Below are 19,599 nucleotides of genomic sequence, written 5' to 3'. Positions count from 1 at the left end.
CAGGTCAGTAGAATAGAAGAGGACAGAATAGAGTGGGTATAGCTATACATTCCTATTCTCCTCCTCTATTTTATTAAACAAGATGTTGTATACTATACACACTCTCCTGTACCTTGCTCCAAATATATTTTGGAGATTATTCCACAGCAGGGTATAGACAGCTTCTCATCTCTCCCACCCCTCAGCAGCAGGGTCCTTCATTATTTAGATCAGTGTAGTCACACATTCCCTTTTTGTTTCCCAGCCTTTTCTCTGATTTCTGCTAAAGTAAGATCCACACCGGATTCTCCTGTAATGGAGTTTGTGACACCACCTGGGGGTGGGGCTCAGAAATGCATCTTTTCCACTACAGTGGCTTTGTGCTGACAGCTTCTGAGAGCACTGACGACATCCCAAGACAAAGAGTCAGCATGCTGCTGATTCAAGAGATGGGAAAAAAGACTGAGGTGTTGAAGGCTACCCTTAATTAACAAAAGGGAAGTTCTTGAAGGACTCAGGTTTAGATATTTTCTTTAAAAAAAAAATCAGGGAAAAAGAGACCCCAAAATGTGATTGAAGGCATCACATCCTGACAAGTTACCTGTATTTCTTATAGCGGTTGTTCTTTCCTGTATTCCATGGTGTGAAGGGGCCTGTGTGTTTGTCTTTGACGATGCAAAGCCTGCCTTTCAGTCAGAGCTTTCTGCTAGCCCAGGGAAACATGCCTAAATACAGAATGCAGAAAACCTAAGCAAAAATAGGGAATGAAGCAAAGAAACCTTCCAGATCACATGTGACCAAAATTCAGGAACATAAGTGAAAATGATTTTTGTTTTGTGATGCAATTCTCCCTTCCCCTTTCCCTTCTCCTTCTTGTCATTGAAGCTGTATGAAGTAGATGATTTCACTCTCTGTGTATTTGAGAAAATACATACAAAGCAATGTGGGCAGCAGGTGAGCTCAGATGCACAGAAAGCAGCCAGGGTAAACAGAGAGGCTGGGGAGAGAATGGAGATAAGGCGCTGCAATCAGTGCTGGCGCTTCCAGGTCAAGGGCAGGCTGAGGAAGCCATCAAGAAGGACACTTGCTGCAGGGTCACTGAACCAGGAGCAAACTAGATCCCGAGAAAGTCTTATCTTTGTGGAAGAATAAGAACTAAGCCGGAAACTTTTTGATGCTTTGAAGAAGCTGGGACAGAAAGTTCTTGCCTGAGGGTCATCATCTTCCCTTCAGCTCAGGAGTCCTGCAGGAGACAAAAGACAGTGTTGTTTCCATACCCAACTCTACAAGCAGCCTTTTCACCCCCATCTCTCAGGGCCTCATGTTAAAGCACTGCAGTAAGGAGGGGAAATAATTCTTACATCTCCCTGAACTAAAGTGACTTTAGAGCGCAAGCCTCTTACCAACTGGTGAAAAGCTTTACTGCAAACTGCCTGAGTAGAATTCAAAGTCTTTCTCATTTTCTCTGTCTCCTATCTTGTCATCTCTACCATCAGTTCTCAGAGATCAAATCTATCTCCAAAAGAAGATTAGAGGGCGTTACCTGTTGGCTGAAGTCCAAGGTGTCCTGGGAAAGAGAAGGGAGGATATATACTTAGAAGATATGGAGGCAAGTCTGTCCTCAGATACAATGTTCCCAGCACCTGACCCCTACCCAAGACTTCTGAAACACCACAGCCCACATCACAGGATGCCAGGGCAGAGAGGAGAGCAGACACTGAGAGCATGTGAGCCATGAAGTTCCTGTGACACAAATCCAGTGTAACGTGATCAGCCCTCCTGTCCTTCCCTTCATTTGTTCCAGGATCTCTGCTTGAGATCTCCGTGCGTGTTAATGCTTCATTTATCTCTACAGACCATTACCTCTTATGCTTCACCCATGAGTAACCATGGACTGTGGATTTCTGGATTTCTAAGAAACGTGAGGTTGACTAGGTAAAGGGAGGCTTTATGCAGGGTCATTGATATACAGACAACTAACTGAGCAAAGCCATATAAATTTTTTTCCCTCTAAATAGTCTACAGGGAGTCTTAGCTGCCAACAGGTTCCTTACCTTCCTGGTTCCTGAAGTAGACGAACAGCCCCACCCCAAGGAAGAGCAGACCCAGAACGAAGCCCCCGATTCCACACAGCATCTTGCCTTGTGAAGACTCATTCTGTGCCCCTGAGAAAAGAAGCTAGATTTAGTGATTTTTACCTCAAATCCAGACTCTCTCTAATTGAGACTCTGAGATTGAGAGCTTTGAGAATGGGGGAAGAGGGCTGCCCTGGAAGAGCTAGAAATTAAAATCCACACTGAATAGCTACAAGGTTAAGGCACTGAACTAATTTAAATACCACAGCCCTGACATGAGGCCACATGACTGCAACATCTGATGAATGAGGAGCCTGGAACTGAATGATGCTAAGAAGCTTGTCTAGGGCGACAGAGCTAATAAAAGGCAGAGCCGAGACAGGACTCCCCTCATGCCTAGAAGGCCCCTACACTGGAGAGGATGTACCTTCCCAGATCACAGTGAACTCAGAGCAGCAGTGGCAGAAGCACAAGTCCAGCCTGAGGCAGGTACCCATGGCCAAGGGGTGACCATGACCTGTGACATAACAGGAGGCTCAAAACAGAGACACCTCTTCCCTGCGTGTCAGGCAGAATTGCCTCCCCAGGGGGGCATAGGTATTTGTAGAAACTACCCCAGGGTATCTGTAAACTATCAGAGGATTTCTATCACAGGCTACCACGGGGCTCCCCCAGGAACTTGTGCTGAAGGAGAGGAGAACGTGGAGCAAATGAGTACATGGTGCGGGGAGAAGAGGAACCTGACACTCAGGAGGAGGCAAGTCCCTCCTTGCGGGGGGAGAGGAACACATGAGGTCACAAAGCTTCTCACTCCATTCCACTGTGACAGGGCCCGTCCGGCTGGGGTGCTCCACTCGGCAGGTGTAGACCTCCCCACTCTGAGGAACCACTTCAAGCATCACCATGGTCTGGAAGGTCCAGTCTCCATTAGGGATCAGGCCTGTGGAGACCACCCCAGCCTCCTCTTCCTGGCCGTTCCGGAACCACCTGACTTCAATGTGGCCTGGATAGAAGCCCGTCACAGAGCAGACCAGGAGGCTGTGGTGCTGCAGGGGCTGGGGCTTCGCAGGATACACGGTCACTGTGGGCTCCACTAGGAGAGAAGTGGTAGACGGAATAGTGAGGAAGATAGAATGAGTGTCCCGACCAGACTGCAGCCTTGGGCAGGCCAAGCTGGCCATGCGGCTGAAGAGGAGCCAGGGTCATGAGTCTTGAATTTAATCCATAAAGCAGGGGCCTGTTAGATTTTAGAGATGTTGGGAAAACTGAATTTTTCCTCCATAACTTGAAATAGTTATTTATTGTTGAATTAAAGTACTTACAAATTTTGCAAGACATGTGGTGTATTAATTAAAAGCACAATTTCTGGAGCTAGGCTACCTGGACCTACTTCTAACTGATCAATCCTGGGGAAGTTTTAAAATTCCTCTGTTCCTCTGCCTTCTCACCTATAAAGGAGGATAGTGAGCCTAATTTACCTCTCAGAGTCAAATAAGGGTCAATGGACCTAACATATATAAAGAAATGGCTGGAACTTAGCCTTTGATATATGTTAGTGACTTACTGAATTTATTAACTATGAGAGAAGATATGATTCAAAGTATAAAGATAAATTAGAGAACAGAAGTGAGATAGACGGAGATACTGAGTGTGAAATGCTGGTTATGCTGCCTTGAGGCACTCACACCTTAGAACAGCACAAAACTGGTTCTTCCCCTGAGAAGCAGAAATACACGGAGGTCATTCTCTAACCCTGTGAGTTGCGTCTCAAGAAAAAAATGAGTCTTGCAGAGGAAAAGGAAGAAGGGAATTCAATCTTTTAAAAAGTTTTTATGGCTTTATATTCAACTGATCAATCTCTTTCCTTTTCAAAAAAAGTCACATCTATTTTTGGAATTGTTATCATTTTATACTTATCTCTCCTTCTAAACTGACATTTGAGATCAAGGCAGGGTCTGGGACTCGTAACATCTGGGACAGACTCTGACACTGTCAGGACCTCAGTAAATATAATTATTTTAAAAGGAGAAATGGGGGACACATTTGTACAGGACTACAAAATAGTAGATTTAAGATCGAGGGTAAATCATTAGTAATTTTGCAGTTTATATTTCATTAAGCAAAAAATTTTAAATTCTTAACACAGGAAACATTAAACAGAATCTAATAGAAATCTCAAACTGGAAAAAATGTTGAATCAAATATCAGCAAAGTGTTAATAATCTTACTGCATACAGGACCATGAAGCTACTGAGAAAAACACTTTGAACCCCAGTCATAATGGATTAATAGGCAGTGCTTAGAGCAGCAGTTACAATTGGCACAGAAATGTGTAAAAAAAGAACTGTAGAAATAAAAGAAATATAAGTTAAAAATAATAAGATATAAATTTCCAACTAAGTGGCAATATTGAAAACAAAATCTAACAAAGGGGAATTCGAGATAAATTATTTACAACTATACAAAGGGTTAGCATGTAATTACTTAAGTACTATTAGCATCATAAAAATAGTAACATCAGTTTGTTAATGCTAAGTAACAAAAATCTACCTTCACTATCATTTCAAATATGTAAAAATATACACAAAGAAAGCAAAAAAGTAGCCGGAAATTTAGACTTAAAAGTAGTCTCAGAAAGATCAGAGGGGCCTGGGCTGTTCCTCTCCACTATCCCCCTAGAAATTAGTCTCCCCAACAAATTTCATTCTTAGTGAAATGTTGGTACACACAAACACAGGTATGTTTATTTTAACGGATTTCAAGAGAAAGGGTGTGTGTGCCAAGAGCAGTTTGCGACTCTTCTCACATTCTCCCAATCCTTTTACACTACTCCCTCCCCTGTCCTAAACCTTCCCCTGAGTCACTGACACCTTGAAGCCCCTTCCTGCATCTCTAACCACCTTCCTTCCCCTCTTCCCCGTCAGGGTTTCCTCCTCCCACCTACTTCTCCCACGCCGCGGGAGGATGCCGGGAGCCTCCCTCCTGCATCCTTCCCCCCGGTTCCCCCTCCCTCCCGGTCCTCTCAGACCCTCTGCTCACTGCCTCCCGCCCCCAACTCTCCTTCCCCGTCTCCCTTCTCACAATCACACAAGACAAAATCACACACCTGCTCTCTGACAACACCCTCTCACATGTACCCTTGTGACTCCTGTAACTTGTACTTGTCCACAGTCCTACATACACGGCCCGGACTCAGCCTCTGTCTTTGTCTCTGTTTCTTCGTCACACACACGCACACGCGCGCACACAGGCACACACACGCACAGGCGCGCGCAGCCCGCCCCGCGCCGCCCGCCCCGCGCTCACCGCGCCGCCGCACCGTGCCGCTCTCAAAAAACTCGTAGTTCTGCCTGCAGAACGTGTCCACCGCGGCCCGCGCCCGCCCCAGCGCGTCCTTCCGGCGGTTCCAGCGCTCCGCGGCCCGCCGCCCCAGCGCGGCCACCGCCCGGTACTCCCCCACGTCGCTGTCGAAGCGCACCAGCTCCTCCCGGTTGTAGATGTATCTGTCCAGGAACCGCACCTGCTCCGTCCCGTTGGAGAAATGACACTCGGACTTACTCTGCACCATGAAAAGTGCTGTGGGGACAGGAATGGTCTTGTCACTCGGGTTCCTGGAAAAAGAATGAAGGCGACGCCCACCAATGCGGGGCGCACAGGCGCAGGTGCGAGCACCAGGCCCGCAGCCCCCACCCCGCACCAGCCGTCACTGGCTCCACTAGCACCCCAGCTTCTAGCACCCCAGCTTCCAGCACCCCATGGGTTTGCCTTTCATCTGCCAGCTGCGGAGGGAGGACATGCTGGGCGGAGGAGAACCCTGTGCTCCTGAGCCATTTGGGATCCACTTGGCTTCCATGGTTGGCTGGAGACCTCCAAGTGTGAACTGGACCAGGATTTGCCCCATCACCACCTCCTCCTAGGAGCCTCCCCCAGGAAGATACCAACCCCTCTGTCTTCTCTTCCCACAGATCTTCCTCGAACATATCCCACCTCCTTCATTCTGTAAACATTTGGTTAATGCTGTCCTTGTGCCATACCTATGCTGCCCCCTGTGAATCCAGAGAAGGGAAAACAGACATCTCCTGTTTACCTGTGGAGCTTAAAATTTAGTGAAAGTGGTGGACAAAAGCCAAACACACAAGAATTTATACAGGAGTGAGAAATGCCAGGATAAAAGTATAGAGTTCTCTAACAGAGAATGATAGGATGACCTCAGGTATGTTCGGGAGCTAGAGAAGTGGTCTGTGAAGACATTAAACGTGTAACATAAAAAAGGTTAAGGTAGAGGAAGAGTGTGTGTGTGTGTATGTTTGGGGGAAAAGGGAGACATTTTAGGTAAAGGTAATACTGTCAATTATGGAGCAGCTGAGAATTACATAGAAAACTTTACTAATATAATATCTGTTGAAAATCTTCATCCTCTGTGGAACTTACATTTTTAAGGAATCCAGTCCCAGTGAAGAGTTATTTTTCCAACAAAATAAATTCGCTCAGGACCAGAGTTTACTGATTCCTTTGCCCTGGCAATCAGTCACTGTGATACTGCGATTTATCATAAGAAACATATGTCTGTTCTTTGTCCCCATTTCTGCCACAGATCTAAAACCCTAGAAATTTCCTAAATGATGAAGTCAATAAAGGAGTCTTTTATGTTGATTACGTGTCTTTTGGATCCTACTTAAGGAGGTGTACTGGCTTCCAGGAGAATCAACCATATGAGTAGAGGGTTGGAACTTTCAGTCCCAGTCCCCTCACCTCCAGGGAGGGGAGAGGGGCTGGAGATTGAGGTCAGTCACCAGTGGCCGATGATTTAATCAGTTATGCCTATGTAATAAAGCATCCTAAAAAACTGATAGGGTCCAGAGAGCTTCTCGGTTGGTGAATACATGGAGATGGAAGAGAATAGTGCACTTAGGGAGCATGGAAACACTCCATGTGGATCCATATGCAGTTTTTCAAGTAATAGATGCAAAACAAATGTAAATTTCTCCTGTATCTTGGATTTAGCAGCCCTTGCATCTCTCCTCATCCCATCCTAAGGAGCACTGGTATGTATGAACATCTGAAATTTTACCAGTTTTACCCAGTCTGACCACTATTCACTAATATTCACTCTAGAATCAGAAGAACTGAATTGAACATGAACTCTTTTATTTGGGCCATTTTTAAATACATGAGCCTTTTTCTTCATCTCTAAAACAGTTATAATAATAGCCTATTCCTCACAGGATTAAATGTAAACTTAAATAATGACTCTTCCTAGTGCTGATCACATAATAAGTCCTCAATAAATACAGTACCATTTTGAATGCAAGCTCACAAGACCTTTTATTCCTTAACTTCCTATAGCAAGTAATACCTTCATCATGATTTGGCAGTTGTCTTCTATTCACTTTATCACTTTATTACCATTTTGAACACATAAGACTCATTGGTTTAGGTGTAATAATGGCGTATACATCAACTAATTCAAAACGAGTACGTAGAAGAGAGGTACTTTCTCCCTAGTACTCAGATTTAGACTATATGATCTGGGTTCTAGCACTATGTGACACTGGGTAAATTACTTAAACTTTTTGAATTTTAGAATCCATAGATATACATGTTTTAATTGCTACAGATGTATTAGGATAGATATGAGAATTATATATGGAACTTTATAGGCTTGCTACTTAGTAACTGCGACATATTTTGATGCTCCATGCCGATAGATATCAGATTGTTCTGTTCATCACTCCATCCTCGTCACCTGGGTAATAACTGGTGTATCCAGGTCACTGGTAGATATTGGCTGTATGAATCAGTGGCTTTTTGCATAGCCAGGCACCACTGCATTCAAGGGCACTCTAGTGCTTCCTTGCTGATGAACGAACACGTCTGGTTCTCAAGTCCTCCCAGCGTCCCTTCAGGCTCTTGCATTCTTAGACTTTATGTTCAGCTGACTCCCCAGCCCCAGGGCACAGTCTTCCTTGAAGTTAATGACTCGAAAAACGTCATCGTAATCCATCCTTCATTTCTTCAGCTCCCTTTCTCTCTTCAAAAGGTCCAATCCCGTTCCTGTCTAGTGTGTTTCACTGACTGCAAATGTCAAGACCCCCAAGCCCAGTGCCCGCTTCTCTGTCCTGCTCTCACTTCACCCACCTCTTGGTCGTACTCACCACAACTCACTTTCTCCCTCCTTGAACAATCTACTTTCTGTGACTCCCATGCTTCACATTCTCTTGGTTTTCCTCAGCATCACTGGTATCCTTGTCTAGTCCGCCTTGCTAACTCCCTGACTTTTGGCCCTCAGGGCTTGCCTTTTGCCTTCTTCTTGTCTTCTACACACACTCTCTTTCTCTGTGCAACCCCCTCTACTTTCTTGGATTTTGACAGAGTACATGTGTCAATGACCCAGACATACAGACCTCCAGGTCTGGCCTCCCCTTGGATTCCAAGGCACGTGTAGTCAACTGGCCTCTCGACACTCCATTTCAATGTTGAAAATCAGTTAAATAAACCTTTATTCTTAACTACCCACTTTAAATTATTTCCTTCCACAGTCTTCCTGATCTCAATAAACAGCACCACCATCCACTCAGTTATCATGCAAGACAAAATCCTGAAGGATGAGCTTGGTTTTCTATCCTCCAGCCCCCACCATTTAATTCACTAATGAGTCACACACCAGTCTACCCCAGATCTGTTCACTTCCTCTCTCTCACAGTCTGTGTCACTACCCTACTCAATGAAGCCACAAACCCTTCTGCCCTGGGAAATTTCACCATGTTTCTAAGTGGTGTCCCTGACTCTACTTGTGAACCTCTGGAATCCAGTCTGCATGCAGTAGCTAGGATTATTTTAAAAAAATAAACAAACTGACTCTCCTTATAACCTCTCAGTAGCTTCACATATCTCTATAAATAACAGTCAAAGTTCTCACCAATGCCATCAGGGCCTAACATGACTGGCTCCTGACTTCCTCTCTGACCTTGTCTTACACAGTACCCAACCTGCTTGCTCTGCTCCAGTCACTCTAGCCTCCTTTCTGTCCCTTAAACACAGCAAACATCTCCCCACACTTCAGCCTTTCCGTGCGCCCTCTCCCTGGAACACTTGTCCCTTACATCCTTCACATGTCTGGCTTCTCCTCATCATTGTCTCAGTTAACCGTCACCTTCACAGGGAGAGCTCCCTAGACACTTGAACTGAAGTCAGGTGAATCCAGTTCTCTCTGTTCCACACCCCTGGAGGTTTTTTTTTGTTTTTTTTTTTTTCAGGGAGCTTATTACTGAATGAAATGTTTTTTCTTGTTAAATTTGTATTGAGTCGTTATCTTCCTCCCCTGTCATTAGGTAAGTTCCTTGACAGTAGAGGATGTTCCTATGTTATTCAAATAGAATTTTCTGAGCCTAGAACAGAGCCCAGTACATGACAGTTGCTCAAAAAAGTATTTGTTATCTAAATGAATAAACCCAGGGTTCTGGGGATTGATCTTTGTGGGGATCCTGAAAAGCAAGAAGGGGCTCCAGCTCCAACACACTTTTATTCTGACGACACATTACATCCCTCCTACTTCCTGTGAGAAATTCAGGTCAGCTTTCTCTTTCCTCTTTTACTGCCTGGGAGAAACATTCACAGCTAAAGACAAGGTGATTTTAAGAGACAGGGAAAATTTCATTAGGTTTCATCTCATCCAATGGATCTGTGCAAACTTTGGGGATTTTCAGTAATGGTGATGACATAGTTGGGGAAAGAATAGGGAAAAACTAGAAGGAGAGATAGTAAGAGATGGCTAGTTACAGAAACCAGATGGCCCAGTGAATCAACCTATATAATGTGGGGCCACGACTCGGAGAGGCCGGTGAGTTCCCTTGACTTGCTTGCTGCCTTTCAGCCAGATGGGATGGAAACCTTCACAATCTCTGTATCTTGCTCAGGATGTATTGTTTGAACCATATGAAATTGCTGATATTTGACTGTTTCTGGCGTACAAAAATATAATTGCATGTAACTTATTCTATACTAGCTGAATCTCTTCTTGTGGGTTCAGACCAGTGAAAGGGGAGATAGAGGAGAAACTGATAGTGTACGAAGGTTCAAAATAGAGTCATAATAAGCACCAGGCTGTGTCCGGTTGTCAGTTCTTATGAGTTCTTTAAGGCATCATAGAACACCCTGTAGCTACTTCTTACCTAGAGGATCATTCCAAGTACTAAAGGTCCCTGCTTTAGCTCCAGGGTGCTTTCCACGGGAGAAGGAGAGAGAAAACTAACACCATCTTCTGTCAGAGAACCTCCAGTGCAGGGATGCAGGCCTTATAAACATTGAGGTTTATGGAAAAAAGAAAAAGAGATAGTGGGGAGGTCTCTTGCTACATTCTCACATATTAGGGAGAGGTACCAACATCACAGATCCTGTTGAAGACATAATACAGGATCTGCTAGGAGAGATCTTTCTAGTTCCTTTTGAGTCCCCATCAAATTTTCAGAGAAACTTCCCTTTTTCCCTGCATAACTCAAGATAGTAAAGGGAAAAACTGATGGGAATTATTTTGAAATTGCTATTTCTAAATCCTCTCAAAACACTGAGGGAATGGGATGCAAGGCTGGGGAATTTTTATTAGAAGAGAGCTGAGAAGAAATAGGCTATATACAGATGGAGGGACCTTATGCAGTTCCCATAAAGTGGGCAAGTATCCAGGCTCCTTTTGTTTGTGCAAGGAATTAAGGATCCATAAGATAAAGTGGTCACTGAAGAAAATGCCAGTTTTGTAAGGGACATGGTCTGGACACAAGGACAAAGTTACCTCCCCTCCTCCCACCATCTCACTACAGCTCACCAGCCAAGGTGTGCACTTACTTGGGGTGTCCCCAGCCCAAGCCAGGGGAGGACTCAGCACCATCAGCATCACTGTCAGAACTGCTGTCCGGGAGCCTCTGGGGAACCACAGACACACCATGCAGGAGAACAGAAGAGGGTGGTTGCAGGGAGCAGGCAAGTCCCACTCAGTGAGGATTAGGACCCACAGCTCAAATACCACCAGCCAGGGAACTCATTTCTTTGTTCCTGGATTGGGTGACCTTAGATTAGAACCAATCAGCATCATGTATGAACAGCATCATCGGCTGCTGGTCAGATATTCAGTACCAAGTTCCTCTTCGAAACTCAGATTTCCTTCATTAGAAGGACTGTTTTACTTTAGTGCTTTAAAGGTTTGATCCAGTCGTGTTTGTGATGTTTTAATTGGGACCCTATGGTGAGTGAGCTCTGTGCTGGTCAGGGATGGTCACTCAAGTTTTTCAGGGTTGCCTCCTGATGTTGCCACCGAGTTTAGTGGTGCCTCCAGGAAACATATAGAGAAAAGGGCTTATAGGAGGTGATCTATGTGGAACGGAAGGACTTAAAAGTATTTTGTGGAGCACGTAGCCTAACAATGTGGTGGTGTCAATGTCCAAATCAAATTACGTGGGGAGCTGAGAGACTGATAAGACTCAAATCAGTCTTTGGCACAGCAACTCTGCTTTAGAATAGTCGATATTTTATGTGAAAAAGTGATCAATCCCTTACTCTTGGTTCTCATTTTGATTTCCTCATTTCATTGAGGGTATATCCTATCATGTACTGGCTGGGAAGGGCAAGGATGGAGGGGAACTGAGGGTCAGCCTGTGCAGAACCCAGCAGTGGAGGAGGAACTAGTGGAAAGAGTATCTGTGCCTTCTTAGGGTGGGATCGGAATGGAGACTCCCGTGGTGTGGGGACGCCCTGATTCCTCCACAGCCCCCTCCTCATCCTCCAGCTGCGGCAGCCTAGCTGAGAGAGCAGAGCAGCGCAGAGCTTCCTCTCCTGCTCTTTCCTGTCATCTCTCATTTCCTGCCATCTTAACCTCAGCCACCAGAGATGGTGCCCAGCGGGGATGCGGTGCCCATCCCTTTCTTATCTTTCTGAGGTTGTGATCCTCCCCGTTCAGCTGCAGGACTGGAGGTCCCGCGGGGACCGCACGGTGCTGGTGATCGCTCACCGGCTGCAGACGGTTCAGAGCGCCGACCAGATCCTGGTGCTGAGGCAGGGGGAGCTGCAGGAGCACGGCCGGCTCCTGGAGGGGCAGGACCTCTGCTCCCTGGTGCAGCAGAGCTGGAGGACTGAGAGCGCGGAGGCACTGGACCCTTCTCGAGACCATCTGAGTGACCCTGAGTAGCTCCTGCTTTGAGTTTCCCTGGGGGAGCTCCCCTGGGGAGCTGTTTTTGGAGCTGGGGTCACAATGGAGATTTAGACCATGGGTACTTTTGTCAGGGCCGTCGGGGAGGGGTTGCTGTCTGTATCCAGGAACCTTGTTTCCTTGATGAACAGTTTTGCCTGGTGCTGAATAGTGTACTGTGGCGTAATGAACATATTTTACATATTTTTCCTTATTATACAGATAGCACACATTTATATAGACAATGAAGACAATACAGAAAAGTAAGGAGAAAAGTAAAACTGCCCACTGTTTCATTTCCCAGAGAAAACCATGGTTACTATTTTGCTGTCCTATCAGTCTTTTAATTGTTGTTTGAGATACATATTAACCAGTATGACATAAATATTCATGAGGTTGCCTTTCTGTATCTTTCCCCATTCGCATCAGGGTCTGATATTTTGAGGGGAGCTAAGGTGTGGAAGGGCAGAGCACAGTTCCCTAATTAACAGTATTAATAAAACATTGCTAATAGCTACTACTTAGAGTTTTAACATGAGCAGAAGCTATGCTAAGCGTTTTTCATGTATTCTCATTTAATCCTTATCGTCAACCCTTTGAGACTGGTTATTGTTATCCCCATTTTATGGATGAGAGAACTTGAGTCTCAAAGAGATGAAATATCTCTCCCAAGGTTGCACAGTGGTGGAGTTGGAATTTGAATTCATAGCTGACCCCAGAGCCCACACTCTCGACTGATAAATTATATTGCATCTTGTGTCATGATCTACTTTATAATCCAGTCAAGTAAAGCTCTTTTACTCCTTGCTCCAAATAGCTCTGAAACCAGTATGTGATTCACTCCATTACACAAAAGCCACATCTACTCATCTTTTTGAGACCATCACTCCTCTGTGTTGGCCCTCGCTGAGATGTTTGAAAGGATCGGTGAGGCACACCTTTAATCTCTTAGCAAGGGCTGTGTGACTCCTCTAACTGTTTGATCTTTCTGAAGGGTCTGACACAGTGGTACCACAGTGATGTCACTGATATAGTGACACAAGCAAAAGGCAAAGTATGTACACTGGCATCCTTAAGGAAGAGAAGAAATGGTTTCATTTTAAACTGCTTTCATTCTTAAAGGTAATGAGGGGGCATCTTCAAGGCAAGTGAAGAACTACTGAACAATTATCCATTAGACTGTTCAGGTAATGGTCCTTTTGTCATAAAAAAACAGAGGTATGGGGAAGAGAGAGCAAAGAAAAACTGGACGCCTGTTATGTGACTATCCCAAGTCACATAGAATTGAGAAAAACATATTGAGGAAGTTCTGTATAGCAACCTTTAATTGCTGTGTTAACAGGTGTAGAAGAGAATGTAATGAAAGAAATAATAGAAGATGTTTTCTGAGCTAAGGGAAGACTTTAGTCTTTGGATGGATGAGATTCATGTAGTTTAAAGGCATCAAGCAGGAATAATGAAAATATACAAATAGTAGTTACATATGTAATGATGAAATGTTTTTGACTATAGGATCAGAAACAAAAACAATGATAATTTAAAAATTGCTCTCAACACTTCCAGAAAGGAAATAAACAAGCTAACTAACATATAGCTCATACATAAAAGGACAGGAACCAGGCAGGAAACAGACTTCTCTGAAATAGCAGAAGCCAGAAAACAAAGGGAAACAAAGGAGGCTAGCTTAACATGAAAGGTTGGGTGTTGCAGGAAAGGCAGTGTAAGAGAGGAGATGGATAGAAGACAAGGGAGAGAAAAGAAAATCTGAGCAGAAGCCACGAGGTGTACATACTGGGGAAAGGGCTTGCTGAGGAGGGTGTTATTTTAAAACTTGGCCCTGCGTGACACAATTCAATTTTCTCATTGTCACATCCTCAGAGACCTAAAGTACATTAAAAAATTTGGAGTTATATTTTTGTTTTTCTTTTGATGTAAAACTATGCTAAAGCACATCGATTCTACTGGAAGTTCAAGAGCCCTCTTACCATCCTAGGGTATTGACAGCTCCAAGGGCATTAACTGGGCCACACACACCAGCAGATGGAGACATTGCACTTTAGAAATTCAAGGCAAGATGTGGCTTTCCCTTCTCCCTTTCACAGACGTGGGCTGGAAGGAGCCAGCATTCCTTCTTAGAGGGTGGGAAACTGGCCAGCTCTTATTTCCCTGGCTATTCTGCCATGTTTCCAAAATATGATGCAATCTGAGATGCGGCTTTGGATGTTTGAGAAGCAAAGAAGCATGAAAATGGAGCAGGACATTAAGCCTGCTTTTGCCCGAAGATGGAGTTCACTCTTCAACATGTGCTAACAGGTAAGCGATTGCTGCTATAAAGTTGCATGGTTTACAAGCAAATCATCACTGCCATCACTCTAGTGCAAGGCACTATCATTTTTCACATTGAGTTTTCGTGATCCTCCGCCATTATGTAATGCATTCTTGATGCTTCAGCAAGAGTGGTATTTTATTTTATAATCATAATTAAAAATTGTCAGAAGGATACATGTATATAGTTTAAAAATTAAACAATAGAGATATATTTTAATAAAACAGGGGTCCTTCGTGCCTCCCCTTTACTCCAATGGAACAGACACACAAAGAAATCTTATTTTAATGGATGATATTAACATGAATGGACTCAGAATTAGGTCACTTTTTGTGGGGGATGGGGAGTAATCTAAGGATCAATGAATTTATAAGGATTAGAAACATACAAAGTTTGCTTACTGACCAAAATGAAATTAAATTAGAACTCAATGTAAAAATATACTATCAAATCTCTGCAAACTAAAAAACACACTTCTTTTGAATAAAACAGGAGTCCATTAACTCTTTTATTATATGATGTCACAGAAGTTTGCAACTCCTAATGATTCCATACCTTTGTTGATATGTTTATTTTATGCTGTATTTTTGCCCTAATTGCAGCTCTGTGCTTCTTGTTAGCCTTCTTAGTGACTTGTCTGCTAGACACAAGTGATGCTGCCTCATGCCTACTCCTCATTGGCTGGAGAGAAAACCATTATACCCTTGAAAACAGAATAACTGGTAAAAATACAAGAAATCAGGCTACCTATCAATACTGCAACATGAGATCTCTTGGGAAGTACCCCTACCTACACTAAACATGTAAAAACGCTGGAAGATTATCACAGTAAAAAAAAAAAAAAAAAAAAAAAAAATATATATATATATATATATATATATATATATAAATCCCAACTGCAGTTGAGTGGAAGATGAAACTTAATATTTCATGGAGATATTAGAAGATATTGGAAGAGGATACATCACACCAAAGAAGCTAGAATTATTTTATGCACATCTGCAGTATTGCACAGGAGCCAGCTCATACACGCTTGCAAGAGCAAACTGTTTCATGAATTATGCAAGTCAGTTGTTAAGGACTGCCATTACTAAAAATTAAGTTATGTAAAGTCAGAATTAATATTAAAAATGAGAAGAATAAATACTAAAAACTCCTCACTCTCTAATTATTTTACTCCACGTTATTATTATATATGCTCTTGAGGTTACTTAACAGCTGTTGCAGGTAAATGTTGAAAATGCTGTACAGGGATCGCTATGATCAGCTTTTCCCACCTCTCCATTCAGTGACGTCAGGTTAGTAACTTGAAATCAACTTGAAAAGTATGGAGCATTTATATTATGGAAATTAGCAAAGGCTATAAATAAAGGTTTGACTTACTGTTTTGTTGATTTGTCTAGATCAGAGGTCAGCAACTTTTTCTTCAAGGGCAGATAGAAAATATATTAGGCTTGCAAGTCATACAGTTCCTGTCACAACCACTTAATTCTTCTATTGTGGTGCTAAAGTTGCCATAGAAAATATTTAAGTAAATGAGTATGGTTATGTTCCAGTAAAGTCTTGCAAACACAGGTACAGGCCCACCGTCTGCAGTTTACAGGCCTTGGTTTCAACTTAAGAAAGTGGCGGAGGCAGAGTAAACTGACAAGGATACCATGCATGTAGTCGCGACATTGTGAATAGCACAGAAACATGAGAAAATGTTCTTCACATACTTTAAAACTATTATCTGATTCGGGCAAGAAGTTGCTCACAACATTGATAAATGAGTGAAGGGCTGACACATCTTTGTGGTTTCATTTTGCTTTACTCCTGAATGTAAGTGAAAACATTTGTCCTGTTGATAAAAATGAGACTAGAAGGACTTAATCTCCTACTTTTGCAAAAATACCAAAGTAATAAATTGACCTAAAAACTAGTCCAGGATCATGAAATTTCTGGGACTACAACAGAAGAAATAGAGCCTCTTGCTGGGGGCATTTATATAAACAGGGGCGTACAAGACCCCCAAAAGAGGGGGAAAAAAAGCCCTAACATAAATGAGATCACAATAAAAAGTACAGACTCAAACCACGATACATCCAGAATAATCACAAGGAGATGAAGAGATCTTCTGATCAAAGTGGTCCTGAGACTTTAAAATTTGATAAATCCATTTACTCCACAGATGCAGCTCTGATAGGTAAAAGGAAAAAGGAGAAATGAACAAAAAAGGGCTGCAGGTGGGTACATGCTAGAGATAACAAAGGCTAGATGAGGAGTCCCATTCTCCACCTCCACCCAGCTGCACCAGCAGGTCCAGCCTCTCTTGGTCACCTAGAGACAGAGAGTGACCCAACCCAACATTTCTTGACCTTCATCCTTGAGCAGCAAGAGGCATCCCAGGTGGGTTATGTCCCCTCCGTGGCACAGCAAAGAACAAGAGAGACGCAGTTCAGCACTAAGGGGCCTGGAGAGCTGACCAAAGGGCATTCCTTCCTTCCCCGAGGCTGACTGACCCCATCCACCACCTAGGAGCACTGGTTGGCCCCAGGTAGTGCCTCCCACCCCCAGGGATGACACCAGGTGGGACTGAATGGAGCCTCAGTGGTACAACATAAATGAAACAGACCAGAACAGCACTATAAGGGCTTTGAAAACAGGATTGTCTTCAGAACCAGAGCCTTAAAATTAGGCCAGGACACATGTGTTAAGCCCCAAAAGGGCGACTGCCTGCTAAAATAAAATATTTGAACAGGATCCAGCATCTCCTAGCATAATAGCCAGAATGTCCAGGATAAAATAAAATATTGCTTTTGTCATACCAGAATCAGGAAGAAAACACCTTGAATGAGAAAGGACAATCAACTGATCAGAACAATCAAGACAGATCAGATGTTGGAAGTAGCTGACAAGAAATTTAAAGCTTCCATTACAAAATGCTTTCACGAACAATTATAAATTATCTCAAAACAAATGAAAATAATAGAAAATTTAAGTAAAGAAATAGAAGCTATAAAAAAGAACCAAATAAAAATCATAGAACTGAAAAATAAAATAAATGGGCTAAATAGTAGAGTGGAGATGACAGAGAATAGAAATCAATGAACTTGAGGATAGATTAATGGAATTTACTCAGTTTGAACATAGAAAATGGACTGAAAAATATGAACAGAGACTCTGGGGCTTATGTAGTAATAACAAAAGATCTAACATTTTAATCCTAGAAGACCCAGGGAAGAAAAAGAATGTGGGATTGAAAAGTATTCAAAGAAATAATGGCTGAAAACTCCCCCAAATTGGATAAAGACACAATCTTACAGATTCCAGAATCTGAGCAAAACCCAAATAGGATAAACACAAAGACATTCATATCAAGAGACATGGATTATTAAACTTGTGAAACCCAAGGCAAAAAAGTAGAAAATCTTAAAGGCAGCCAGAGAGAAATGGTACATTTTTATAAGGGAACATCAAATTACATGATAGTGGGTTTCTCACCTGAAGCCACAAAGGCCAGACAGAAGTTGCACAATGAGTTTCAAGTGCTGAAAGAAAAGAATTCTCAACCATGAATTATTCTATATCTGGCAAAACTGTCCTGCAGGAATGAAAGGGAAATAAAAACATTTTTAGACAAAGGAAAACTAAGAATATGTTGTTGGTAGCAAATCTATCCTTAAAGAATGGGGAAGGGAAGTTCTCCAAACAGAGAAAAAAAATAGTTTGGAATTTCCAAAAGAAGGGAACAACAAAATGGGTAGAAATGAGTTCTGCCAACATGCAGCCAGCGTGAGAGAAGACCCCAGCCCTCAGATGAGAACTGCAACCCCAGCTTGTGACTTCAGTCTGCTGAGACCTCAAGCAGACAGCCTGTCACACACCTCTGACCTAGAACACTGGGTAATAAACCGGTGTCCTTTGAAAACTGCCAAGCTTGAACTAATCTATGGCAGTGGTAGAAAACTAACACAATATCTCTTGCTCATTGTAAGTTTTACATACTGCATCTTAAGCACTTAAAAAAGATGTAGCTGGTGGAATGCTTAATGCTTGATATACATTTCACATATTAATTCTTGTTTTTTTCATATAACTTGCGGTTGTGTTTATGATGACCTTTTTAAGTAGAAATACAAAGTTTAAAAATATAGTCTAACTTAATATTTTTCTCTGTAGTCTCTTTTTGTTATTTAAATCATCATCCTAGCACTTTTTAATAAAATAAATATTCACTTATATATATTTTTTCCATATTTTGAGTTCCTTCTTATTTTACATTTGAACTTTTAATCCATCTCAATACCATCCATGTGTTTGTTTACATATGGTCACTTTTTACTTTCCGAGTAATAAACTAATTGACCCAATGCCGTGTTCAGTACATTTCCCTCGCTCCATTTAATTAAACTTTTATTATGCACTACTTTCTTAATTTGTCCAAAATGAAGGTGGGGTAACTTGCTCTGCCTTGGAAGTAGTCCCAGTGTAGCACTCTTTTAAAGAGGCAAGAGTAAATTGCTTAACGTATAATTAAAAACAATTCAAACCTTTATTGCAGTCTCTTGAGAAGTATCAAATTTGGATTATATTTCTAACACCAAGAAGCATGATTTAAAGTCCCTTTAAAATATCTTCTCCCCCTAAAATCTCACACTAGATTTCTTCACTCACCGCAGTTTCCTCACCACCACGCTGCTTTTGCTTCCATTCCACCTCTAGGTGCCGTGATGATCAAGAATATCTCAAAAGTCTCTGAGAAGACTTGTCTTCCATCCTCATACCTGACTGACTTGCAATCCCCATTAGCTACTGCCCTTTACCCGGCAAATCAGGACTGACTACAGGGATGTGGAGTGGGTCCTTCTGTGCCATGGAAAAGTGGAGAACATAACATATAACATAAAAGCTTCTTAGAAATATGTTTCTGTTTCCTAACCCAAAATTTTCTCAAAGGATTAACTGCTTCCTCAAAATACAGTAAATAAATTTCTCAATCTCATTAATCTTAATATAAATTAGGCTCTATTTCTGTGCAATTTTATTCCATCACTGTCCTTTTT

At 42.6% G+C, this 19,599-nt stretch overlaps 1 protein-coding gene across 1 annotated transcript; it reads right to left on the bottom strand.

Moving 5' to 3' along the window:
* Positions 1-878: 878 nt before the first annotated feature.
* Positions 879-11,089, bottom strand: LOC105064246 (DLA class II histocompatibility antigen, DR-1 beta chain). The gene is made up of 6 exons (XM_010949121.3): positions 10,893-11,089; positions 5,361-5,630; positions 2,866-3,147; positions 2,034-2,144; positions 1,523-1,546; positions 879-1,222 (listed from the first exon to the last, which is right to left on the bottom strand). Exons 1-6 carry the CDS (start codon positions 10,990-10,992, stop codon positions 1,209-1,211), a joined length of 801 nt encoding a protein of 266 aa, XP_010947423.2. The 5' UTR covers positions 10,993-11,089; the 3' UTR covers positions 879-1,208.
* Positions 11,090-19,599: the final 8,510 nt, after the last annotated feature.

This window comes from Camelus bactrianus, chromosome 20 (genome assembly GCF_048773025.1).
Source record: "Camelus bactrianus isolate YW-2024 breed Bactrian camel chromosome 20, ASM4877302v1, whole genome shotgun sequence".
NCBI classification, from domain to species: Eukaryota; Metazoa; Chordata; class Mammalia; order Artiodactyla; family Camelidae; genus Camelus; species Camelus bactrianus.
This window is presented reverse-complemented; position numbering and strand designations above follow the sequence as displayed.

What these genes read in the sequence shown, in the direction of transcription:
- LOC105064246 (XM_010949121.3), bottom strand. Translation starts at nt 10,992, where the DNA reads ATGGTGTGTCTGTGGTTCCCCAGAGGCTCCCGGACAGCAGTTCTGACA. An exon ending in CCCTGTCACAGTGGAATGGA is followed by an intron (nt 2,145 to 2,865) that starts GTGAGAAGCTTT and finishes TTCTTTTCTCAG; the next exon opens with GGGCACAGAATGAGTCTTCA. An exon ending in CTACTTCAGGAACCAGGAAG is followed by an intron (nt 1,547 to 2,033) that starts GTAAGGAACCTG and finishes TCTCTTTCCCAG; the next exon opens with GACACCTTGGACTTCAGCCA.